The sequence below is a fragment of the Anastrepha ludens genome, chromosome 4 (assembly GCF_028408465.1).
Source record: "Anastrepha ludens isolate Willacy chromosome 4, idAnaLude1.1, whole genome shotgun sequence".
Lineage (NCBI taxonomy): Eukaryota > Metazoa > Arthropoda > Insecta > Diptera > Tephritidae > Anastrepha > Anastrepha ludens.
In genome coordinates, this window is record NC_071500.1 from 29585655 (window position 1) to 29613222 (window position 27568).

At 37.7% G+C, this 27568-nt stretch overlaps 2 protein-coding genes across 3 annotated transcripts in view; one reads left to right on the top strand and one right to left on the bottom strand.

The window, feature by feature from the left end:
• Positions 1-1283: 1283 nt before the first annotated feature.
• On the bottom strand, positions 1284-2230 carry LOC128861468 (uncharacterized). The gene has a single exon (XM_054099611.1). The coding sequence runs from the start codon at positions 2156-2158 to the stop codon at positions 1382-1384; it is 777 nt and encodes a 258-aa protein (XP_053955586.1). The 5' UTR covers positions 2159-2230; the 3' UTR covers positions 1284-1381.
• A 14924-nt stretch (positions 2231-17154) lies between these two features.
• Positions 17155-27568, top strand: part of LOC128861403 (tubulin polymerization-promoting protein homolog) — a 28362-nt gene continuing 17948 nt past the window's right edge. The window contains exon 1 of one of the 2 annotated variants that reach the window (XM_054099529.1): positions 17155-17186. In XM_054099529.1, coding sequence (XP_053955504.1) covers positions 17170-17186 — 17 coding nt within the window. In that variant the 5' untranslated portion in view covers positions 17155-17169. Of the gene's footprint in view, positions 17187-23840; positions 23987-27568 lie in introns of those variants that run through there. The other variant, XM_054099530.1, reaches the window with a different exon arrangement.

A 27568-nucleotide genomic window follows, 5' to 3' on the forward strand; every position in this document is an offset into this window, starting at 1 on the left:
CGTATTGTAGTCGTTGTTGGTGGTCTTGCGGTAGGGTTCCATAATAAATTTCCAACAATTCAATTATAACCTACAAAAAGAGAAAAATAAATATGTCAAAAAATAAAAAAGTTATTTTTGCTTAACATTAGTAGTTCTTATTTGGCCCACCCTGTGTATATACATACATACTCAGGGTGACCAATTTAGAGGTATCGGATTTTAAATTAGAATAAAACAACGAAAATTCAAATTGATCGGGGAACTTTAATTATTTTTCTGCGCCGCAATTCGGCCATCCGTCAACACAAATTTTGAATGACTCGATGGAGGAAAGCATTTAGACCTTAAATACCCTAACAAATAAAAGTCCAAAGGTTTGATATCACATGATCTTGGTGGTCAATCCACTGCTCCGAGACGAAAGATAAACTGCTCACCGAAATGACAGCACGATAAATCCATTGTTTCACAGGCTTTATAGCAACTAGCGCTGTCTTGTTGGAACCAAATATTGTGGAGATCCCGGACTTCAGTTTCCGGCATCAGAAAGTCGTTTATTATGGCGCGATAGCGTTCGCCATTCACTGCTACATTGGCATCAGCCTCTTAGTTTGAAGAAATATGGCCGATGATTCTTCCAGACCATAGGCTGCACCAAACTGTTGTTTTAGTGGATGTAATGGCGGTTCTTGAATGCCTGTGGGTTGCTCTTCAGTCCAAATAAAGTAATTTTACTTATTGACGTAGCCATTAAGACAAAAATGAGCTTCATCGCTGAACAAAAATTCGGATGGCCTGAGCGCGCGATGACCGCTTTTAACAGAGCGTCGATTTTCGTAATACGTTTATACGATTTGTAAACATTGTTGAGCCGTACGTTTTTCCATGATGAAATGACAATGAATGTTGAAAAAAATTATGTATTTAGTAATGCGTAATCTGTCAAAAAAAAAAACCCTATTGCAAAGAGCACTTCCAATCTGTTCACCCTTTATACTCGTATACATGCAAATATAAGTATACGAGTATATTGCTCCCCACCTCATTTAGGGCCGACACAAATATTATTGAGATCGAGTAGAGACCACGCCTGCCTAATGTGACAAGCTACAACTATTGTCTATAATTTTGCTTGATTCCAAAAGTTAACAACCAGCCTAAATCTAATTTTCCTAAAATGTGCTTAAAGTTCAGCCTGGACCATATTTGGTGCTTGTTCATAATATAAAGGCGACTTTTTCACGTGGAGCTTTTAGTATGGAATCATGGCATGGTATATTTTTTCTAAAGCAAAACTCATAAAATCAGTTTTGTAAATTTTCTTCACAAAATTACTTTTTATTAAAAGAAATGTCCACAACTTTTAGCTTTATTACTTTTCGAATTTCAAAAAACGTGGTCAATAGTAATAGTATCTCCATGGGTAACCGTAATTGTAAATACTCGGAATTACAGACGCTGATATTGCAGTTGGTACAATTGTTGTTGGGGTAATAGCTCGACCTTGCTGAAAGATTTCGTGTAATTCTCGCTCCTGTTCATGTCGTCTAAAATGATCTGCCTTTGCAGCGGCCACGGCAACTGTATCATCCACGGGCTGAGGCAATTGTACAGACCCAGTATCTGACCCGGCTGTAGCGGATTCGCCGCTAGGTTTACCCCCCTCTGAAAGGCGCAGTAAAGTCTCCCGATGAGCTGCAGCGTGAAAGTCACGGGCTGTTGCAACATCGGCGGTAAAGGGAACCCCGCCTGACGTTTCCGCCGCACGAAAGGGCTGCTGCTGCTCTTGCTTTTGCGATTGCTCTACAGTTACGGCGCGTGGCAAATTAGTGGCAGCTACACGAAAACCATTATCATCGGCGGTATAGTCCACAGTTTGTAATTTGCCTGCAGCATCACGATAACTGTACGAGCCGCGAGTAATGCCATCTAGTGAGCGTACCTCTTGCTTCGCAGAATGAGGCTCGGCATAGCCGTAAGCGTATTGTCCCAAACCGTCCTGGGTGTGATATTGTTGTTGAGTGGGTGTGACCAGCGATGAACTATGTGCACTATAAACGTACGGATAGGCACGCAACAGCGGCCTGGCGATGTATGCTACAGCATTAGTGCTAGCTCTTACACAGGATACTGTTACTAATACACCGAAAATGGAAGTAAAAATTGTGAGTTTCATTTCGATTAAAATCTCTTGTTGTCAATTCAAATGGTAAAGGTTTGGTAAGCGCTACTAATAGGTGTTCACCAGTACTCGCTTTCTTGTGTTCTGATGCTATCCTCCCAGTTTGTGGGTCCTTTTATACGCGCTCATTCGGCACACGTATGCAATGTGGCACGTGAATATGTGCATCTGTGTGGCTGCAACATGTTCTTGCTTCGCTGCCAATGAGAATGCGCCTACTCGTTACAGATCTAAATATTCCTTACTTTGTTCGCTTTTAGTTTTCTTCAAATTGTGTGTGGACTCTGTTTTTTTCCTTTTTCTTTAAAAGCTTTTTCACAATTGACCAGCGGCTGAAAGATCCACAGGGAATTGCATTGAGCTGTTAAACAAACTTACGTGTCAGGTATGAATGCATTTTGCTGTAAATGTAAGCAGCGAATGTAAGAAGAGGTGTTGGATACCTCTGGCATTTTAATGATGTATAGGTGCCAATTTTTTCACAATGACCTATGCCAATGATTTAAATGTTTGGTCAAGTTCAGCAATCAACGACCTTGGCCAATGTATGCGATTGCAAATCGCACTAAATATATACAGACGCATATATAAAATAAATATGTAAAATAAATTTGCATTTCTGTCAACTATTTTTGGAACTATTTTATGGAAAGAATGAATACGGTACATTTTAAGAATGCATACACAAAACCAGTTGGGGTTGTGCAACATATTGTATAATGGTGTACATGCTTATGATAGATTAAGATTTGCTACTCTGTAGCATAATTGGAGGATTAATATGATAACAATAATGATCCTGAAAAACCCGTCGAAAGGTTGAGGAATTTCTACCTGGAGTAAGAATTCGAAGATCGTCTATGGGAAGACCTTCAATATGCGGAAAAACACCCCTGCCAATTTCTTAAAAATCAGTGATTTTTCAATGCTCATATGGAGACGAACTTCGCCATCGTTCACATTTTGGGGCAGACGTTAGTTTCAGACGAGCCTTGTAGATATTCATTAGAACCGGAAATAATGTTTTAGATGCTGTTTGAAGCTCCGTGGACCATCTAAACCCGGATACTGATATTTGGAATTATCATGTTGCGGTAGTACAATCCAGTGGCAGAACTCTTCTCTAAGTATTTTAGTAATCTTTTCAAGTATTTATAAGGCTTCCTTGAAAGCGATCCAGGGCCCATCTCGTTTCACTGTATACTTTGGATAGCTACCTGTTGTTGTTGTAGCAGCATAAATATTCCTCACTCAAAAGAGGAGGCTTTAAGGTTGAATTAGAAGTGCCATAGCCACAACCACACACATCTGCTGATCGAAGCAACCAATGGCCAACACTGTAATCGATTAGAGGGGACATGCCATAATGTCGTGGCCTTAACTGTAACCGTAGAGACGAATTGAATTTTGGTTTTTCGGCGTAACCATAATCAGCTGATTGTTGATTTGCTGCATTGCGGTATGTAATGCCGTTATATTAATGAAAAAATTATTAATTACTGGATATAATTGATACTTGGGGCTGTGCGAATGGGCTATCGGTAAACCCCACCAAGACTGGCATTGTGCTCTTCACCAGAAGGAGAAAGCTTGATGGACTCGTTCTGCCTAAGCTAAAAGGAGTCACAATCCAGCTATCCAAAGATATTAAATATCTTGGAGTAATACTCGATAGTAAACTCCTTTGGAAGCCACACGGTGAAATAAAGAGACCAGGCTGCTGACAGCCTTCTGGAAAACGTGGGGTCTTTCTCCTGGCAATGATCTATGGATCTATACGGCTATGATAATACCTTTGCATCATTGGTCTAGATGAGTAGACGCTCTCTCGTGGGCCATTTGTTGCACCGGAGCTTCTCCGACTGCTTCAGATCCGGCATTAGATGCTCTGGTTAGTCTACCACCACTTGATGTTTTCATCCAATGAGAGGCATTGAAGGCCATCTGTAGGCTGAATCACAATGGGAATTGGTACGGCCCCTATTCGGCTTTGGACAACAGAGTAGGCATGGACTTCGATGCAATGATCATCCTCCTTGACTTCATGCCAATCAGAGTCGTGCTTGAAAAGAGATACAGTGTGGTGCTGCCAGGTCAAACTCAGAAAATGAGCCCGGCAAACACTGTTTTCGCATTTTCACGGAAGGCTCCAGGACCGAGCACGGCTCCGGCTCTAGGTTCTACGTGGTATACAGCAAGACAAAACTGCATTTCGCTCTTGGAATGCATGAATCTGTGTTTCAAGCGGAGGTGTATGCTGTTCAAGAAGCAATGAACTTTGTTGAGGAAAACAGATGGAGAGGCAGATTTGTAAGTGTCTACAGTGACAGCCAAAATGCGCTCATGACCTTAGACAGCACCCAACCAATTCAAGGGTAGTCGAGTCCTGTAAAGCCAGGCTGAACTATGTCGGTAGACATAATAGCGTCCTTGGCCCGTAGTCCATTCTGTCACTACCTGCTGCAATCATCAAAGCCACGGTTAGCAAACGGGTTACTCTAACCCCCAAGCGAGCTTGGCAGGCTGAGAGAGGCTGCAGATGAACAAAACTGATGTTACCTGTCATGTCCGACCGACTGTCGCAGTTCCTCCTGTCACTAAGCAGAGTGGACTGCACGCAGCTGGTTGGACTGATGACGGGCCACTTTTTATGGGCAAAGCACATGGAAAGGTTGGGCATCTCAGACAGTACACTCTGCCCAGCATGTGAAGAGCAGAATGGGACGGCGGTAGTCTGTCCCGATCAAAAAAAAAAAGTAATTTCCTCGTCACTGCTAATGTTGTTACCTTTTCTTTGGTTTCTGCACTTTCGAAAAGCAGATATAAATGATAATATTGTAAATATCAGCACTATGGTATGGCACCTCTAATTTAACCTTAACGCTAAGCAGTTGGCATTCGCTGATATTTGGCGCTTGCGTATTTCTTTTATAACAGTGTTAGCTTTATTATTTGACAGTCACACCTCGTATTCTAAAACTCCTCTAGAAAATGTTGCGTGCCCATTAATCAACGTGCCATGTCCATTGTATGCATTGCATGCGGAAACTCCTTTCACTGGGAACTGGTATATTCCAACAGGTCACTGCAGACAACTCAAATACACACATACATACACATATCCTTGTTTACACAATCTCTTTTATGCCATCAACGGACCACCGTTCTTCCAATGGACATTGAAGCAGTAAACACCGTGAGCATTCGCCAAATTACCTGCGTTTGGTGGTTAATAAGGTATTTCCCGAATTTATCTTTGCTTTACCGATTATATTAATATGCACAAACATGAGGACACACACATATAAACAAGTGGTATCTTATAGACTATGCACGCATGTAAGAGGATGTATCAGCGATATGCACAGTTGGTTTTTGCACGCCTGCCAGCTCTGCGGATCGCAGACTGTTGCTCTTGTACAATTCGCGCTGGACATTAAATCGTCATGACAATTCAAGGTAAGTGAAGGCCAAGGCTCAAGTACAACAGATATAATTACTGATGGATCAAAATAACGTCATTATCGAAGTTGTACCAACATACGAAACATTTTGTACAATACATATAACGGAATTCGAGCGCTTGCGCCTCGGACAAGAAGGGCCGACAGTCTTGTTAATTTGCTTCCACGTATAGCGGCTGCTTAAATGCAAGGTTATTTTTAACCAACCTACCGACACAGCCACCTTACAACAGTTAACGCTAGGTACTGTTAATGGCGTTATTTGTCTGCATTGGTTCGTTTTTTTTTTCATATGTTGCATGCTTTTTCACATGTTTTTGTATCTCTTCAGTGAATGTGGCAAAACGCTGTCACTACTGATTAGGCATAATTTTGTCGACTAGAGGTTGCCTGTCAGTGGTGTGTGTATAATGCTTTCGGATCAACACACCGTAAGTAAATATATACTTATGTGCATGTCTTGCGCCCACTTGGATTGCCCCTTAGGCTTGTGCTCAAATGAAGTCAAGTCCTTTCAACGTGACGTGATGGTATGCCAAGTGTTTTGGACCTTTCATTTCCAAAGTGCATTTTAATGTTCTAGTTTGCCTTTCCTCACCGCTCCGCCTTCATTTCAGCTACGCACACAGATCGTTGATCGTATGTTGCAATGTCATATGATTCGCGTAGGCTTTCTTGATCTTATTGATTTGATTCGTATCACTCGATGCAAGAAGTAAATGCCCTAGGAGATACTTAAGAAGCAGTCAGTGTAAGTTTAGTTGCATGAACTGGGCGTGCATGTGTAGAGTAGCAATTCTGATTATTCCGTTCTTAAATGGACCGAATGCAATGTTCTTGTAGTTGCACAGTAGTAAATAGGATTGTTTCAAGGCTAGTGCAGGACTAGTCTAACTAAAAAAGGTACTAGTTTATGGCTATACTCAAAAAGTTCCTTGAACTGCATACAAATTTGTCTTGACGTGAGGATTTATTGACTGTGGTGCTCAGTGTGTGTGTCTCAATAACAGAGAATGCTTAAATTTCTCTGGGAATCGGAGTTTCACTAAAATAAAAATTTTGCTTTTTTTTTAATATGCACAAAACTTATTGTATAAAACTTATTTCGCCTCAGACGGTTTGGCCTGGGTAGGTAGTCAGGTCGATAGCCTATAATTAGGCGCATAATTTATTAGCTATTGACACATAATGATAGTCCAATGCAAAAGCTGACTTTGGTTAGCAAAAGAGTAAAGAGAAAAGGATGACTTTATTTTTATTGCAGTGGCAATGCTGTAAAAATAGTAAAGCCCTTTGGGGTGAAAGATATCGTAATTCAGCTATTGTATATATTTACTTTACTTATACTATAATAAGCAGTACCTCCTTACAAGAAAAAACAAAAGTTCGCACACGGCCCAGAGTCTTAAGATTTTTAATTTTTTACTTTATTGATGTAACTACGGAATATAATTATGTTATATTTTTTTACCAGCGAGGAATTTTCATATAAGTAGGATCTATCAGTTTGTATAAGTATATGACTTAAGGCTATGTTTGTCAATGTCGCTCCAGTAAATGAAAAGTCGATTTCTTTGAGTTTATTTAAGTTAATTTACTTAGCAATAAAGTAAATTTATTTATAAGAAGTTAGTCGCCCTATAGCATCACAATCGAGAAGACTACGATTTACAGTGATCTGTGAAAATTCCCGTGAGTATTCTCAGTTGGTCTTTAGGGAGGGTTATGAGTTGCCGAACCTTCTTTCTAAGCTTCTTCTGTCAATAACGAGATCGCAGCCCTCCGTTACTTCGTTTCCAGTTATACTCTGTATGGTGGCACGCATATGACCCAGATGCGATTGTGCTTTCCTGACAAATTCACTTTTTCGATGCACCCAAAGACTAATGAGTACTTAACTTCAAAGGGTGACATCGCCTTGAGTGCCGCCTAACTTTTGATAGTCAACCTTAAAGCCATCGATACAGTCCTCAGAAAAAACTGCAAAGTTCGATAAGTCAATAACTTTTCGACAAACGGTTCTCTTTACCTTAGCAGATATTTAAAAAACTGGATTTCATAGTTTGCGCTTTTCTACTAAGAAAAAGAAAAAAAATTGTACAGAGTATTTTATTTATAAATCAATACTCGTGTATATTGATTAACAATATAGGGTGCGGTAGACCAAATAATATTTTAGGCTTTTCGAAACATCGTTAACCCAATCACAAATATTCCCAGCGAGTTTTATTCTCGAAAAAAAGAAAAAAATTCTGCATTTTCCCCCGAAATGTTGAGAGTGCCGAAATCTGCAGTCCAATAAAGTTCAAATTAGACGGGAAAAATGAAATTATTAATGAATGCATAATATCGCTTTTTAAAAAGTAGCAGAAGAAGAAAATCCTGAGTTGGAGAGCACACAGAAACAAGGAGCTGTAGAAGGATAAAACAAAATCATGGATAAAACAAAATTATGTGAATTGCCACAATACGTTAGAAGTACTAAGACTGTAATAATAATGTAATATTAATGTAGAGGTTTTCGTATTACTATACTCTAAGTAAAAACTCTTTTCAACATTTGATAGAGGTGCTTGGAACGTGCAGTCAAATACTCATAAAAACAGTTTAGCGATTGGCCCATTGTAAAATTTAGTGCAGTTTTGCGGTTTTTTTTAAGGTGGATATCAAGTGGTGATAGAAAGAATCTGGTAATAAGTCCACGACGACCCTGGACAAAGGAGGTCAAACTGCCTCTCAAGGTAAAAATCGATGGCACACCAATTCCGACTGTAAACAATCCCAAAATGTTGGGTGTAACCTTCGACAGTTTGCTCTCCTTCTCTGCGCACACAACCGCAATGGCCACTAAAGTCCAAAATGGCAACAAGGTATTCAAATCGCTTGCCGGTAGCTCTTGAGGCAAAGACAAACAATTGTTGCTATCGACATTTAAGGCAATTGGCCGGCCGGTTCTAAACTATGCTGCGCCTGTCTGGTCGAGTGGAACCAGTGAAAGCTTCAGACATGCCAAAACACTGCCATTCGGACAGCGACGGGTTGCCTCCTGATGTCCCCCATTCAACACCTTCACAATGAGGCACAGATGCTCCCTGTAATGGAGCACAACAAACAGCTCAGCAATCAGTTCCTGCTAGGGTGTTACCCCAGGTTTCGCCCTTGTAGACACCTGCTTGAGCCAGAGTCGCCTCCCGTGTAACCTTGGCACAATTACGTTAGGTCGTTAAACTCCTACTTATCCAGAATTGACCCCGATATACCAAACATATGTCCGGCATGTGAAGGCCCCCCGCACCTACTCATCTAACACCCCTCTCCCTCTGGACCCAACCTGTCGAAACAGCATGTTTCCTGGGCGTACCTTTAGATGAGCAAGACGAAGACGACCGGTGATATATCCTACACTGACGGGCTTGTATTACTGCTACAACAACAACAACTCTCTCAAGTCTGACTTGTTGCTGTTTTGGTGTGAGATCATGCGCCTTTTGGATTTTGTAAGGCTTGACTTTGAGATCATTTTTCAGTTTGCAGCGGATACTTCGGTCAAATATTTTCAGTTCTTTCGCCATTTGATTGGTACTTCGTCGGGGATTTCGCTCAAGTCGCTTCTTCAAATTTTTGAACCACTTCATGTGACGTTGCGGATTTTCTTTTTTCCCGTTTACTCTCGGCGATATGCTTCCGCGCGTTTGTTAACAATACTCCGCATTTAGCCAACTAACGGACAGCTGATGCCCGTCAATCAGCTGCGCCAGCGATTTGAAGTTGGTTACACTTCGGATGCCGGGCCCTGTACATACCATAAACATATAATAACAATTGCACCACTTTATAAGAACAAATTCAACCAGTCAAATTTCTGAAGCAAAATTCGAGTCATTCTGCGTTACTGCATTTTTGTATTAAACTAGTTAAAAAAAAGTGACTTAAGGAATCGTAAATTATTAGGCTTTTTACGCTATTCCAATTTCTTGCCTTAAAGTGCAAACGCATTTAGAAATGTACATACACACACACGTCTATTTAAAGTACAATAGGTGGATGGGATAATGTTTGGTAAAAGAAATGCCATGCAACCAAACATCATAAATCTCGTATGTATATGTGTGTGTATGTGCAAATATTTTCATACATATCTATTTTTCTACATTGCATATGAGTCAACTTATCTACTTTACAAAGCGTACACGCATTTGCATATACATACACATTTGCATGGGGCAGATATAATAAGTGCAGGTGCATGTTTTGCAATTCTTGTTCTCCTTCTGTGCCTAATGAGACATAAATTAGGCGATATCTTCATTGAGACGTTTCTTTGATAGTTGACTGCCGCTGAGGAATGATCTGTGCTAAGGGCAAAGACATGGTTCTATGGTTAATTCAGCGATTCTTCAACAAGTACAGGGACAGTTAAGTAGATCCAAGTAGTATTTAATATAAAAAAATGTGTGGTATAGACTCCAGCACTACTTGGGATATTTTCATATTTACCCATTCCCTTTTCATATTCTTAAACATATAAAAAAATGTGACAAATAGTTTGTAAATTTGAATGAAGTGTGAATTTTAAGGAGGTCATATAGATACTTTACTTGCATTTGTTCCCTTGTTCACTCCACTCGGGAGCATAGGGCCTCGACAAGACTCAGTCTTGCATTAGTTTCGTTAATTTATTTTGTTTTCTGACAGGGTAGGTGATTGGCCGGCCGCTACCAGTCCTTAGTAGTGAGAATGCCCACCTGTCGTTGCTTAGGAACAACGCCTTCTTACTGCTTGAAGCGCCATCTGTGTGTAACATTTTTCTGGCAGAAGAATAGTTGAGGACTTCGCTAAATTTGGTGTGTCTGCGCAATTGCCGTGATTACCCGCTTCCTCTTGCTGGCGCCACTGACGCAAAGTGTAACTGTGTCTTTTTCTTTGCTTGTGTAATATACCAATACGGCCAACAATTTCGCGGGATATTGGAATGAAAAAGGAATGCTAATCTAATCTAGTAAGGTTACTTGTCTAAGACTATTTTGTGATACTTGCATTTGATTTCCATCCCCTAAGAAAGTTGCTTAAACCACTTAGATCTTTTTAAGAGGGCAAACAGTCCCGCCAGTGAGACATTTTGCAGATTTTCAAGGTCTCCAAAGAAATAGTCGCCAAGATATTTGGCACAGCTTTCTTGAAAAGCAGGACATTCACAGAGGAGGTGCTGTACCGACTCAATTTCTTCTTTATCTCCACAACTCCAGCAGAAGTCATAGTGAGGTGTACCCATTCTACTGCCTAGGGAGCAAATAGTGCATTCATCCATTATAACACCTGTGAGACCGCTAGTTGTTGAATCCAAGCAGACTTTTTGTCTTTTTGAGATTATGTTTTGGTCACAACGCTTTAGAGGCTCTACAGTAAGTGTCAGAGACCACCTTCTATTGGTTTCCTCGATTACGATCAAGTCAATCCCAGTGTACAGTTCGTTTATAGGAATGCTTATGTCCTCTATCACTTGCCAAAGTTAGAGCTCAGAGCCTTTCCTTGCACACTCATTCGCACTTTCATTTTCCTCCTCTCCAGAGTGGCCGGGAGTTCAACAAATTGTGGTGTAGTGTTGTTGGGTAAGCGAGAGCGACCCTCTTCATTCTTTAACAATCTTTAATTGATGCGCGCTGAGGCCAGTGCCTTGATCGCTGCTTGATTATCAAGAAAACAGGATTTACACAAAAAACACCAACTCACCTTTTGTAATGTAATAATACCAAATATATTTGTGTACTTATCGAAATTATCGCAGTAAATATTTTAAAAATGAATTACATATTCCTAAATGATCATGAAGAACAATGACCTTATATTATCTCTTAAGTTTTCATATATTTGTAAAACAAATTACCTATTGTCATATACCTACATAGACAGGGCAAGCAATATTATTATTTTGTTCAAAAAAAAAAAACTAAAATTTTTGTTTGCAAGATACTTCATGCGTTTTATATTAGTTGAAAATATTATTTGAACCACTGAGCGCGGAGGAGCTGAAACTGAACTCAGAAAGATGGCACTACTGATAAGTATAACCTTCCGAAGAACACTAATAAAAAAATAATAAAAATTATATTAATAATTGGCGCGTACACTTCTGTTAGGTGTTTGGCCGATCACCTCCTCCTATTTGTGGCGTGCATCTTGATGTGTTTCACAAATAGAGGGACCTACAATTTTAAGCCGACTCCGAACGGTAAATAGTTTTTAGGAGGAACGAGTGGCGACCGCTATTAGAAAAAACTTGTTTCTTCATTTTGGTGTTTCATGCACAGGAATTCGAACTTACGTACTCCGAATGGTAGTCACGTATCGACCCATTCGGCCCACATACATACATATGTATATGAAGCATGTTAATAGCTGTGAAAATTTCGTTTGCACCTCAAAACTTTCTCTTCAAAAGGTAATATTTTGTAATTTTTATTAACTCTTACAAAGGTACCATTTTATTGTTATCTCATTAAAAAAATATATTAAAAAAAAACAAATACTACCCACCTTAATGTAAATATACGTATGTATGCTTCACTGAAGGCTTGTGAACCAACCTTAACATTTTAGATGCGAAAATTCGCTTCTCAAAAGATTCTTTTTATCCGTATGTATTAGCAGTGTGTTATATAATCTAATAGACGAGTTCATTGAGTAATTTGTATTTAAATTTTATTTCCTTATTTTAATTAATAATTCCAAAAATGACGAATACATATGTATGTATGTATTTATGTATGAATGTATGTATATAAAACTCGTATCAAATTGCTAAGGCTCAGAGTCGCGTGCGCACTCATCTATACTAATATTATAAAGAGGAAAACTTTGTTTGTTTGTTTGTTTGGTTGTAATGAATAGGCTCAAAAACTACTGGACCGATTTTAAAAATTCTTTCACCATTCGAAAGCTACATCATCCACGAGTAACATGGATTATATTTTATTTTGGAAATAGGGCTCGAGATATAGGTCAAAACGTGGACCCGGGTAACCTTCGGATGTGTATGTACAATATGAGTATCAAATGGAAGCTATTGGTGAATGCTTTGGTCCAGAGTATTTTTCATGCCGCTTCGTGACTAGGGTCTCGAGATAGAGACCAAAACGTGGACCCTAGAATGTGTTTGTACAATATGGGTATCAAATGAAAGCTGTTGATAAGTGCTTTAATACGGGGTAATTTTCATACCTATTGATGACTAGGGTCTTGAAATATATGCCAAAACGTGGACCCGCCGTGTTTTTGCACCGAATTAAACCAAACTTACGCACATTTTTAAGTAAGTATTGAAAATGGGTTTCGTAAAGTTTGCTTGTAATTCGGAGCACTGGCAACGGGTACAGCGTTCTTTTGAACCAGCCATAATGTCGCTTACTTTTTTAACGCTTGGGGCGCAACTGAACTGTCAAATTGACAGTGTGAGTTACAATGTGTCAATATTTCTTTCTGATTTGGATGCCATAAGGAAAAAACGTAAGTGCAACATGTAAAAATTGTTTGTGAATTTTTTTGGAGTGGATTTTGGAACAGTGAATAATTTCTTACGAAATTTGAGAATTTAATGTGAAATCCGAATGAAATTATGTGTTCGTGGAAAAACAAATTTTTTTCGTTTTTTTTTTTTTGAAAAATATAAATGGATAATGGTTAAAAAAGCTCCAATGCTTAATAAAACATATAAATTGAAACGAAAAATTCATGGATGATCAGGAAAAAAGACGATTGTTTATTCATATGCGTTGATTTGAAATTTAAAAACAATCTTCTTTTTTCCTGATTTTCAATTTATATTTTATATTTACTCAAAAACAAATAGAAAAAAAAATATTGTTTATGCCAAAGCGCTTGAATAAAGAATCAAGGAATAAGTAATATGAAAATCATATATTTTCTGTTCTAAACCATATCTATTCTATTTTAGTGTGCCCAGCGAAGGGGGCCGGGTTTGCTAGTATATATATAAAGTTATTTGAGAGAGTAGGGAAGGGAAAACTGTTAATTTTTTCACCACGATTAATCACCGTCTTAAAATGGAATGCCTACAACCGTGACCATTTGTGAAAAAACTCGTCCCTTATCCATATTCCCATATCTACTGCCACTGTATTTACTTGATAGGACTCCGGCTGACTTTTTTTTCCTTTCCAAAAGTAAATTACCTAGGCATGCAGGATAATTTGCGGCGAGAAATGAAATCGATTCCGAATAATCAAAACGCATAAGTACATTATTTCGGTAGGTTCTTTCTTTGAAGGTCATATGTATGATAAATTTGAGCAAATAATAAGCATCTCCTTTCTATTGTTTAATTCCCGTTAATTTTTTGGCAGAATGCTCAAAATAGTCATTCGTATGTAAGCTGCGAAAATTACGAATTATCGATCATAAAAGTGACGCAATAAATCCATTTCACCACACTTTGGCCGCCGTGTTCTGATGACGCACCTAATAAATCATTGCTTGTACTACTTACGAACTTGAGTTAGAGTAACCACTTTATTTTAGCTAAATTTCTTACTCTGTTCCCTCTATCCGCACAACTCGATGGGAGGCAGGCGAAATACTGACAAAAGTGATTTATTTACATATGAATGTAATGAAAGTGTGTAAAAATTTTTTTACTCTACTCTTTACCGCGGTGGTTGCTGAAGAAACCTGCATATGAGCTCATCCATGATGCTAAATTGTAAATGGTTTTTATGTTATACAATCAGAAGACTAGTCAAAGAGAAAGCTAAAAGAGAATAAAAAGGTGAGGAAGTGTTAAATTCGGTCCGGACCGAACTTTTTGTACTCGGACAGATTTTAGTAAAATTTAATTTGGGCACGGGTAAAATAAATATTAGGAAAATGCTTTAATTTCTCATTGGCTATGATGTTTTGTGATTTGATTTAATAATTATTGATTACCACTCCATTTCGGTAACACTCTAATTATATAGGAGGCTATAATTGATCAATTTGAGAGCATTTGACGGCGCCCATTTGATTTTGGAACACAATTTTGTCAGTCTGCCAGTCGATATGAAGATCATCAATGGTATCCTCCAACAAATCTTCATCTTTACTGAATACATCTAAAAGAAATTGAATGAAAGCATTTGCAATTCTTGATTTTTCATTCTCCCGTAGCATTTCAACTTTTCAAAAAATCTGAATCAGCTGTGAAACAATTTATCAGATTAGCGAAACTTAATAAATTAATAAAATGTGCTTTCACAGTTAAAAGTTGTACCGAAATATCAATTAACGAATTAACAAAGTTACAGACCAGGTGTGAATAGATGCATCCTTCGTTCTATATTCGTCCAAGCTACTCTTACTATTTGTAGTGGGCGTCTGGATGTCATTTCATAAGCAAGAAAAACCTATAGCTTTATGGGATTATATACAGTTAGAAGGCCGAAAGAAAACGAATTTTCCAGAATTAATCTGAGAAAACGTTTCAATTTATTGATCTAAAAATTTGTTCCCATATTATGTTATCTTTTAACTATTTAAAATACAGTATAAAATAAGTATTAGCAAAAATATTTATTTGAAAAGGCCCTACAGCTGATCTCCGGGAGCTCCTCTCAAAAAAGACGTTTTGCGGTGACCACTACATCTCTGAACTGGATCCTCTGAAATTAAAAAACCAAACCGATTTCGTAAAAGTAATGTTAAATCTAGTAATTAATCGAAGGAATAAGCAAAATAAATTTTTTTGGAAAAATTGCTGTTTCTTAAAAAAACCAACAAAATTATTTTTGACCAAAATTTTGGCCTTCAATTGTTTAGAAAAAAATGTTTATCGGTGAGAAAAAATCTTCAATTAATTACTGATGCTTTCCATTTCAATTCAACCGGGCTATTCGGGACATGTTCTTCGATTTCGATGTACCTTAAATATGTTGCTCTCTGGTAAAAATAATGGGACACGTAGTTCGCCCGAAAAATTTTTTTTTTAGACCTATTAAATAGGTCCACAGATATTTTTTAATGAGACTGGTTTCCGATGTATTTTTGTGCGTTGAACATGATTCGGGGGTCCGAAGTTCCTGTTATGTCATGATTTTGATTTGTTTTTATCCTTACTTGTTTTCAACTATCTGACGTGTTTCAGCCTATACTTAAATTAAAGTTTGAATCTTACACTATAATGCATACAGTTCCAAAAACAGTTTCGAATAAATTGGTGTTAACCATAGCGGGCCCAGTAATTATGACCGATTTGCAAATTATTAAATTATATTGAGATAAGCTCATAAAAATTACTACTCGAGGGTATTGGGGTTGCTACTTATAAATCCGATTTCCGTTTTTCAAAATTTAAAATGGTGGACAAAATATCAAAAATTTAAGCGAAGGTTCTCAAAGCCGTCGTAGTCGTGTAAGATTTAAGCTTTAATTAATTTGATTAAATTTAATTCAAAATACTTAGCTCATGGGTCATGGGTCCGAATGGATACAAACGCTCCGTCTCTGAAAGTATTCGATGTGGTAATAGCAGGTGGTGGCAGAGGAAGAGGAAGACCTCCTCTGCGTTGGAAAGATCAGCTGGTGGTGTGTCCAACTGGTCCAGTTAGCACGAGAAAGAAACGGCTGGTGCGATTTGTTAAATTCGGCCAAAATCGCGTAAGCGGTTATCGCGCCAATTAAGAAGAAGAATAATTGAAAATACATCGGAAACCAATCCCACATCAAGAAAAAAATTGTATCTTACAGACCTGTCATTCATGATATTGACGATGGATATTGACAATATGTGTCTCCAATGTGGCGTTTACAACAAGGCCAACGAAAGTTATTCTCACTACTAACGAAATTCCTGGGTGTAATAATTTCACGATGCTCTGCAGCAATTTCACCTGCACGATCGCACGCCTTTTTGGACTACTTTTTATGCGTTTACTAAGATAGAGTTCGTTAAAGTAAATCAGAAAAAATTGAAGGTGTGAGAGATAACATTTGACGCAAAACTACCGAACATATGCCTAAATGTGCGCGAAAATTTAAAATTTCTGTGAATTGGCACCTGTGTGCGTGTACGAGGGGTAACTTTCATTCATAAATGTTAGATCCTCTACTACACACATTTCTATGTGAATAAGTATGTAATGACCCCATCCAAAATAATTATTTTATTTGAGTTTCAGCATTGCTTGCGTGCTGGGTATACTTCCTCAGTTTGTCAAAAAATAGAAATTAAACAACAAATAAAATTAACGTCTGCGTTCGCACTCAAACTCAAACGAGTATTTTTGGTGAGTGAGAGCGACATTCTCGCCGCTGATAAGCAATTGTTTTGGTGAAGCAATGTGTGTATTCATACATATAAATTCTTAGCCAGTGGTATTAGTTTCAGAGAAGGTTTTTGTTTATAATTTTCGCTATTATATTGTGCCTTTGTCATACAGTATAAAATGAAGTCATCGCTCGAAAATACTTTAAAGTTATTGTGTTGCGAAAAAAATGTGGGGAATGATGTGAGGGGCAGCTTAGAGTAGTGTTAAGTGATATTGAAAATATATGTTACCAATATTTGGGTAAGTTTGTTAGCAGATTATTTGGAAACAATAGTAGAAAAGTCAATTGAGCAAACCATTCAGTATTTTAAATTACTACTATTAGATAAAACTTACATGTAATTTTTCTATAAACCAACTATTATCGAACAGATTAGCATGGGATACTGTGGCGTCAGGCTTTCAAAGTGTGATTACATTTATTTGTTATCAGTTTGGTTGATAGGTAATTAGATAAAAATGCAGGAATTAAACGTGAAGTTTATTGCAAGTAATTATGAAAATATTGGATGTGAAAGCATTTCTATCATTCATTTATATATTAAAATCGTTCTTATACTGCCAAATAAGTTTCAGGGCTGAGAATGTTGCGTAGAATGCATGTGGATTCCATTGTGTTTCATTTTGCCCTTGCCATTTTAGTACAATTGAATCATCACCGAAAAAAAGTTGTACTCGAAAAAGTATTTATTCATTCCCCTATTTGACATCCACTTGAACTCTTAATGGGTAGTGATTATTTGAAATTGCTTCAACTCTTAATTTATGTTAAAAAACGCATGCTACACTTATTTAAAATATGTTCACAATCAATTTTGCATTAAATTTTACTCATTTGATAAGGAAACTAGGCGAACAATGTGTTCACGTATGCATGAAAAACAGATTTTAAAAGTTTAAAAAATACCTTGTTCTTCTTGTTCTTTCTTTCTTGTGTTAACCGGTGCCAGTTGGAAACACCTAGTGAAGCCAAGTCCTTCTCAACCTGATCTTTTCTACGCACAGGAGGTTTTCCTCTTCCACTCCCAGGGACGCCTCATCGGATGTTGTCATCGTCCGTGACGCACGGGCATGATGAGAGTCTTATAAAGTGTAAGTTTTGTTCGTCTAGAGAGGACTTTACTACTCAATAGCCTACTTAGCCCAAAGTAGTATTTGTTGGCAAGAGAGATTCTCGGTTAGATTGCAAGGCAGATATTAGTATCCGTGTTAGTGCTAGCTCCTACATAAACGAAGTCTCTTACAACGACGAAATCGAACATGGGTGTCGGCGCGCAAGTGCGTCTACTGTTTGTTTCATCATCGGCATACACCAACAATTGTACGCTCTTATAAAAAGTTGTACCTGAGCGATTAAGTTATGCGGCTCGCATAATTTTTTCCAGCATCAGATTAAAGAAGTCGTACGACTGAGAGTAACCCTGTCTGAAACCTCGTTTGGTATCAAACGACTCGGAGAGGTCCTTCCCAAACCTGACGGTGCTGCCGGTATTGAAAGATGGTGTGTATCGATATTCATTTCATGGCTCTTTTCCAAGACTTGGCGTATTGTGAAGGCCTGGTAGATTGTGGATTTTTCAGGTCTAAAGCCACATTGATAAGGTCCAACCAGTTGATTGATGGTGGGCCTCAGCCTTTCATACAATACGCTCGCTAGAACATTATAGGCGATTTATAGAATACTTGTCGTGTGGACAGAGAGCACGTAAATTCTAATCGGCAGACATGCTTTCATCCGACCATATTTTGCAGAGGAGCTGATGCATGTACCTTACGAGCATACGGTCCAAGCAGCTCACAACTTACGGGCTTCACAAAATCCTTTAGGCGGATCCCGAACTTCCGTTTGGGAGCGAGCTATGTGAGAAGGCGAAGTAACCCAGGTTATCTGGTTATGCGATGGGCTTGGGATCTGCCACGGTAATATTTTCGCAATGAAAAATAACGCAAAGCTTCGGATGAGAAAAAAATAGTTTTACTTAATTTACCAATTACGAAAATAATTCATGGTAAAACCATTTTTAGTAATACTTTTCACAACAACCACTTACAAACTTTTTAAAATTCAGACTAAAACTTTTACTTTAATCTGTTCCGTAAAGAAAATTTAATTAATATAAACTGGTGAAACTTCAAAATTTGTATATACATATATGTGACTCAAAATTAATCACCCTATCGGGAGATTTATAATTTTTGTAAATGGTGTCGTACGTCAATCATATTTGACACTTGTGAACAAGACAGCTGAAATATACAAACGGACAAGCAATAGAGCACGTGAAGGTCAGAATAAAGATTTTCATCACTCCAAAAATTTTTTTATTATTAAAAAATTGATTGGGTAATTAATTGACTTGTACATCCTTTACTAGATGTATGGTCAAACTTATCTTCCGACTTGTGGTGTGTGTCTTGATGTTCTTCCACAAATGGAGAGACCAACAGTTTTATGCCACCTAAGAACGGCAGTTAGTTTAATACGCCATTGCTTACTGAGAGGCGACCACTGTTCGAAAAACCCTTTTCTATCATTTAGTGTTTAATTCCAAGAGTGGCCTGCTGAATGATATTTAGTCAGGCACAAGCCCATCTACGAAATATTATGACTTATACATCTACTGTTTAAACTGTGTAGTTACAAGACTTTCCATTTTGGCCACTCACTTTTGACTTCTGGCCCACAGTTGTATTCTAATTTTGCCAATTTTTTAGAATGTAAAATAATTATTTCTTAAATACCCCAAACCGACGGAACTTTCACCTTTGGCTTTAGTAACTGGAATAGGGCAATGTATTCTCAGTACCATGCCGATGAATTTGAGAAAAATTACTTGCACCTTCAAGTCAAAAAAAATTATTCATAATGTTTATGGTGGTAATGAGTTAGATTGCAAATTTGCGTTGAGATGCATCGACTAAATGAATAGCGGCGACGGTGGAAGATTCAGTGAACGAAAGAATCAACCTCAATCTTTTTTTATGGAAATGATAAACTACACATCAATAATTCAAACTTAAGATATTCTTAAATAAATTTATGAATATATTTTTTTGGATGTTATTGTTGTTGTTTTAGCAGCATATACCTACATTCCCCGTACAATGATGCTGGAGTGATAGTCCTTGGCCAGATATAAATCCGGGTCGTTCTGGTAACGTAGAACAACTGTCGTGAGAACGTTTTTGTTATGATAAATATAAATAAAAAATTATAAAATAAGGAATAAAAATTTGTGTAACAAATCTAAATGCTATGTAAGGTAAAAAAAAATATTATACAATAAATATAATACAATAATATAAATAACATTTTACACCACCAATTGGGCATGAGACGCGTGGCTGATCGAGATTCAAGAAAGTTCAGTTTTTTTCAAAAAATTCATCGGAAGAAGGTGGCTAAACTCAACGTTTATCCAGCGCATCGTAACAGGTGATGAGACGTGGGTATATGAGCTTGACAAGCAAACCAGTCCAGAGGCGGCTGAATGGCGCTATCCACATGAGCCGAAACCCAAAAAACCACGTCAAAGACGGTCAATAGAGAGAGTCATCCTACTTGTTTTCTTTGATTATTATGGTGTGGTGCACTCAGAATTTGTTCCAAATGGTTTTACAGTAAATAAAGAATATTATTTGGAAGTTATGCGACGTTTGAGAGAGAATGTGCGTAGAAAACGCCCCAATTTGTGGAAAGAAAACTCATGGCTCTTCCACCGCCTCACAAGGCTCCTATTGTGAACACTTTTTTGACCAAAACCTAGACAAATATCATCATCACCGTATTCACCGCATTTAGTCTACTGTGACTTTTTCCTTTTCCCAAAACTTAAATTGCCACTCTGCGGACGCCGCTTTGAGTCGATAGAGGCCATTAAGGAGAATTCGCTGAAGGAGCTGAAGAAGATCTCTTCAAACGCGTTTAAAAGGTGCTTTGATGACTGGACTAATCATAGACATATGTGTATTGCTTCGAATGGAGCCTATTTTGAGGGCGAAAAAATAAATGTTGATGATTAAACAATTGTTTTGCGTTTTATTGAAAAATTCCCGGTCCTTTTTGACAGAATATTATACGCATATATATAAATAAAAAATAAATTTTTAATTGATTAATATTTATGATTAAATTTGTTTAATAAATTATTACATTTTTACTTATATCATCATTATTTTTTTGAATCCTTGCTTTCAGCTCAACCCGAGTTGTACAATTCTTTTCTAAGTTTCCCTTGGCATCACAGTCGCTCTTTTTCTCGGTGTGAGTGGGGTCCATTCCATTACCTTATTTGCTATGTTCCCGCCTCCCTTGCGTAAAGTGTAACCAATCCATTTTCCAGCGGCTTCTTGTTTGCTTTTGCGAGCAATTTCTTGTTGGCAATATTTTAGGCCAGAAAGATCGGAATATAATCCGCTGTCTAAGGATTGACAAAAACTTGTAAGCGACTGGTCATAGCGGGGGTGGTGTTCTTCACGTGGAACTACTGTACAGCAGCATCGACATCACAATCGACTTGAATAATCTAACCTTTAAGCTAGAACTCAGGTTTTTGCTTCCCCATACAGAGTACAACACCTCGAATACCCCATAGGGGTATTTTTTGATTCGGGTGTGTATGTCTACATTATTTACTTATATAGTGCTATTTTGAGTACATCTGAGTTGAAATAAAAACAAAAATATCGTATGATTCTTGCATGTTACAGAAACAAAATAAATAAAATAAATTAGAAATTCTTTTTTAAATTCTCACTTTTAATGCGTTCTCTTAATAATCCTGCATTTATTCTGCTCAGCGCCAGGGCTATCAATTTTCTTGTGAAATGGGCTGTCAAATGGTGCACTCTAACCGGACAAAACTGTAACATTTTCTACCCCATATAAAAAATGAGAGCGCACGTTGTCTAGCTGATTTTAATTTACCTGTTGTTCTATGAAACCCTTACAATTAACATAAATCGTTAAATATAATATAACAAATAAAATTCAATATACACATGGCCCATAAAGTCTGCGTTCACTTTACAAATACTTTTAAATTCATTAAAAGCACAATTAAATTTTGTGTATTTTATTAATTTATTTTTTTCATTACATTCTTAAATTACAAAATGTAAATACTCGTATAGCAACCAGAAAGTCTGCGTTCACTTTTAAAATATATGGAAAAAGTTTTATAAATAATATACAAAAACGAAAATTAATATTTTGTTGGAGTGCTACGAAGCTTTAGGACATCATTCTATCTATTTCGCATTGAGTTTACTAACTTTTCTGTTTCCTCAGTTTTGATTTTCACCCATTCTACACGAATAACACTTCGCACAGCCACCTTGGCTGGGTCATGACGTTCGAATGAGTACAAACACTTGGGCTCTGAAGTATTCGATGCGGTACTAGCTGATAGTAGCAAAGGAAGAGTAAGGCCTCCTCCTGGAAAAGGACTGGGCATCACTTTCCAACTGGCGCCGATTAGCACGAGAAAGAAACGACTCGCGTAAGCAGTCATCGCACCAATAAAGAAGAAAAAGATATACCTATAGTGTATAATTGGCGTTTAAACCCTTTTGGGGCAGCTCCCATTGAGCGTCTTAAAGTTGTCCTACCAATAGTAGGACCTAGAGTTTTAAACCGACTTCAACCGGCAAATGTTTTTTTATGAGGAGCTCTTTTTCATGACAGAAATACAATCGAAGGTTTTCCATTGCCTGTCGAGTGGCGACCGTTTAAGAAAAAACGTTTTCTATTATTTGGTATTTCATGTACGGAGATTCGAATCTACGCACTTTCGAATGGTAGGCACGCACCAACTATTATTTTAAATAAATGAAATCTCAATTTGTTCTTATTTTAAATGAAAATTTATGTAATTTAATAGAAGTAGCCGTACGTTTCGTTAAATTATATGAACCGGCAATGCCTATAATCGAGGATTTTAATACATATGCACAGTCAGTGCTTATTAGCGTGATTTTCATTTATAACACATGGGATGAAAAGTCCCCTTTTTTTCTTGTTCACTCCTCCTGGGAGCATAGGGCCTCGACAAGACTCAGTCTTGCGTTGGTTTCTTTAATCTTTTTTTTTTTTTGTTTTTTCCCCATTCTAGCACCGCTTTTATATTTCAATACCACTTTTGTAGAACGATTTATCTTTTGCCTCAAAATAGGCCTCAATTTCAGTTTCTTCATTCGAGCGAAATTCGCTACCGGCGAGCATTTTTGTGAGTCTGCTAACAGCCAGTATCACTGGGAGCCAAATCTGGCGAATAGGGTGGATTTACTGCATTTTTTTTTATGTGTTCTTGTGTTACCGCCTCATTTGGACGTCCACTGTGCCTCTATGTATTTATGGATTAGGCTCGGGACTTTTCAGCCTTCTCCGCTTATAAAAATTAAATCTTATGCATTTCAAACGGTACCTATATCCAGGAAATACTGTTTATATGTAGACATATTTAATTATGTTCAAAAGTAAATTTGTAGAAAAGCTCTTCTTGTTCTTTTCTTATATGAAAAATGCAGCACTTTCGTAATGTTACCGTTACTTTTTTTCGAGAAAAGAAAACACTTTTAGTTATATCGGTAATTTCTTTGTCAACAGTGAGTACAGGTAAACAAAGCTTATGAGAAACACACTCAAAAATTGAGTGTGAGCATCTCATTTACTCAACCAGTTGCTACAGCTACAGATTTAACAACGCACAACGTACATATGTAAATATTTATAGCCTCTCACTTATATTCTACGAGTATTTATGTACATGTACATATGTTTGTGTGTGTATGTAGAACAGCGTCCGATAGAAATATTTAGCTTTTGCGCACTTTTCCTGCCGTTTGCTGTGCGCCACTGTACATTGACAAATTTCTTCGCAATTTTGTCCAGTACACAGAGTACAGCTGAGCAGACCACGACGACAACTACGAGGCTAAGAGTGACTGCAAAATAACACAGTAACAAATTAAAAATCAAGCAAAAGTAATACTTTTTTCAAATACTGAATTTGCTTCTAATAATATTTTCAACAAAAAGTGTAAGTGTAGTATGTAAATAATCGCAAAAATAAATACAAATTTATATGCTCACACTTAAGTGTGTATACGAATGAGTAATGCGAACCAATGCGGGAAAGTGCAATGCAAATTTTATGTGTGTATAAGTGATTTTCCACGATGTATGAGAATGTTAGTTGTCCTGAGAAAAGGCGCCAGCATCCGTAAAAGTTATTTACAAACAAAAAGCTGGCTGATGTGGTTAATGTGTAGGTCAGCAAATAGACGCTTATTTTTGGGGGTGAAAAGTTCGACTACGATAAAGCAAAAAAAAAAAACAAAAGGAATTCTACATAAAATTTTACATTAGTAACTTTTTAATTTTTGAACTTTGTGAAAAATATAGCGTTTATACCAAATTTATGTTTCAATACGTAATATGTATAAATAATAATATGTACATCAACATGTTTGAGTGTTTCGCTTTGCTTAAGTTCTTGTGCCTAAAATGGGTCATACTGCGCGCCATATTCAACTTCCTAAGTATATATAAACTAAGTATTTACTTAAAAATGCTGTATGTGTGTGCAATTATGCTATTCGTTTGTCCTATTTCACGCATATATGTATTTATGTATGTTATGTATACACAACATCGCACTCGCAACTGCTTTCGTCCGCTTCCTGTTTCTCATACCGCCATTGTGCATAGCATCCTTTTAGGCGTACAGCCTACGACCAGTTCGTCGGCATTATTGTGTTTCGCATTTGAATGCATCATCAACATCACATACATGTATTTCGCCTCGTTTAAGTGTATTTGTGTATAGGTACTCGTATACTCTGATGTAGATTGGACTGTCGCATCCCTAGCGCCAAACTGGAACTTTTTGACACAGTATTAGTTTACACTGTCGTAAGCTGTGAAATCTGCATTGATTTGAACTTTTGGCGACCTATGCTAAAGTAAAGGATTTCAAATGCGTACACTCATGGTCCCTGTCCTTCTACATATAAGGGATATGCGCTTGTGCAAAGTTAGTCATTCGCAAACAATTTTCTATTTCTTCGGGTACCGCGGGAGCGGACTCTGCGCTAAGACTTTAATGTATTTGTATACTATCAAAAGTTAGTTATAAAACTGTTAGTTTATGAAGAGCTAACACATGGGCTGAAAAGTCCTGGGCCTAATAAAGAAAACACCTTTTTTTTAGTCAAAATTAGTTTTATTCATCAACGATATTTTTATCAAGATACACTCAATCATTCCAGCGGCGCTCTAATATTTCAATACCTCTTTTGTAGAGCGATTTATCTTCTGCCTTAAAATAGGCCTCAGTTTAAGCGATAATCTTTTCATTCAATCCATTGTTCAGAACCATCAACACATTCTTGGTTTTGGTCAACAAAAAGCAAACGCGGCAAGCACAGAGCTTTATCTTCCTTCTTCAAGTCTCTTTCAACAGGTTCTTCTAATATCTTGTCAGCTAACTCACTCAACTTCAATTTCCATTCAAAACGATTTTGTGGATCTTTTTGATGTTTTCTGGTGTTGCCGCCTCATTTGGACGTCCACTGCGCTGTGCATCATCTCTGTCTCTACGACCACATTTGAAGTCACCAAACCATTATTTTATTATTGTTTCTGATGGAGCGGAGTCCTCAAAACACTTTTCAAGTCATTGCTTCGTTAAACGGTATTTTTTCTCATCAAAAAGAAGTGTAACATTAAAACACGAAATTCTTTTTGATCCATTATTTTGAAAATATCAAAAGTAGCGTCACTCTTACACAATAAAGCACGAACTTATGAGTAGAACATCATGAAGTTTATCAACAGTCTTTTTAATGTTGCAAAAAAACTGTGAATGCAATAAAACTAGTATCATCTATGTGTTAGGCCCGGGCCTTTTCATTCCATATTTTATTCCTTTATTTCCCACTATCAGAAATCTGCGTACATGCGCACTTGCAACGCTGCCCGTTCATTTGGTTTTCTTGTCATCCGCTTATTACATAGTGTGGGCATGATGTCATAACTACATATGTACCTTTGCATGAGTGTACGCTAGAAACCGCCCAACAGTTGTTGGCGCATTGATTACCCCTATTCCACCCAAAATTCTTCACTGGTAGGTTAGTGTTGGCGTGTGGTGCGTTATTTAAAGCAGCAGCGAAAGTGTTTCCCGATACACAATTATGCTTGCAACTATGTTCCGCTTTTCTTGCACTTTTTTATTATTTTAATTTGACTTCTTGATTTTTATTTTTGTTTTCTACTCCAACCAGCACTTTAGCACGTCTAACAACTTCCTGGTTTCGTGTTTTCTTAGTTGCAGCTTTTAAGTTAGGGTCGTCGTTTTGTAGGTTCTTGAACTCTTAGCTTGTGATGTTGGCTGGTTTTATTTGTTTTATTTTCTGTCTGCATCACACGATTGGTTTTCCACCTACTTACGCATGTATGTTGCCCCTTAACATCTGCTTTATCGAATGGTGTATAGAGCCCCAATTGTTGGGTTTTGCTATTAGGGTTGTTGCAATTAAATGCGAAATCAATGTAAGTGTACACAGTCCAGTGCAATTTTAGTGGATGTGTGTGCAATGCAGTGGAAATCAAAACATTGTACTCTTAATCTATGTCGACCTAGTTTCTGTAATTGAAAATTGCAAGTTATGCGAGGGCGAGGGTTAGATCAAAAATACCATTTCAAACAAATAAAATTAAGAATTGTATAGGACTATGAATAAGTTCGTGCGGTTTTACAACAGATGGCGTAACTTGATTATTATTCCATCGATCCACATTTCCAAACATTCATTGGAGAGCTACTGTCGTAAGGCACAAACGTCAGTATAAGTTTTTTATTTGAAGCGTAAACAACAATATTTTTACCACACTTGAAAATGTCGAATTTCGTGCCAAATAATGTGTTTTTGCGGGGAATTCTTCTTCATTATTTTAATATGAAGAAAAAAGCAGCCGAAAGTCATCGTATCTTGGTGGAAGTTTATGGTGAGCATGCTCTATCTGAGCGAACGTGCCAGAAGTGGTTTGCACGCTTTAAAAGTGGTGATTTTGGCTTGGAAGACGAAGAACGCGAGGGTGCGCCGCCAAAGTTCATGGATACCGAATTGGAGGAATTGCTCGATCAAGATCCGGCTCAAACGCAAGAAGAGGTTGCAAAAACTTTGGGAGTTGATCAATCAACCATTTCCAAACGTTTAAAAGCCATGGGAATGATCCGAAAGGTAGGCCATTGGGTGCCGTATGAATTGAAGCCAAGAGACGTTGAACGCCGTTTTATGGCATGCGAACAACTGCTTCAACGGCACAAAAGAAAGGGTTTTTTGCATCGAATTGTGACTGGCGATGAAAAGTGGGTCCATTACGACAATCCAAAACGTCGGGCAACGTATGGATACCCTGGCCATGCTTCAACATCGACGTCGGCGCAGAATATTCATGGCCTGAAGGTTATGCTGTGTATCTGGAGGGACCAGCTGGGTGTTGTGTATTATGAGCTACTGAAACCGAATGAAACGATTACGGGGGATGTCTACCGACGACAATTGATGCGTTTGAGCCGAGCACTGCGAGAAAAACGGCCGCAATACGCCGATAG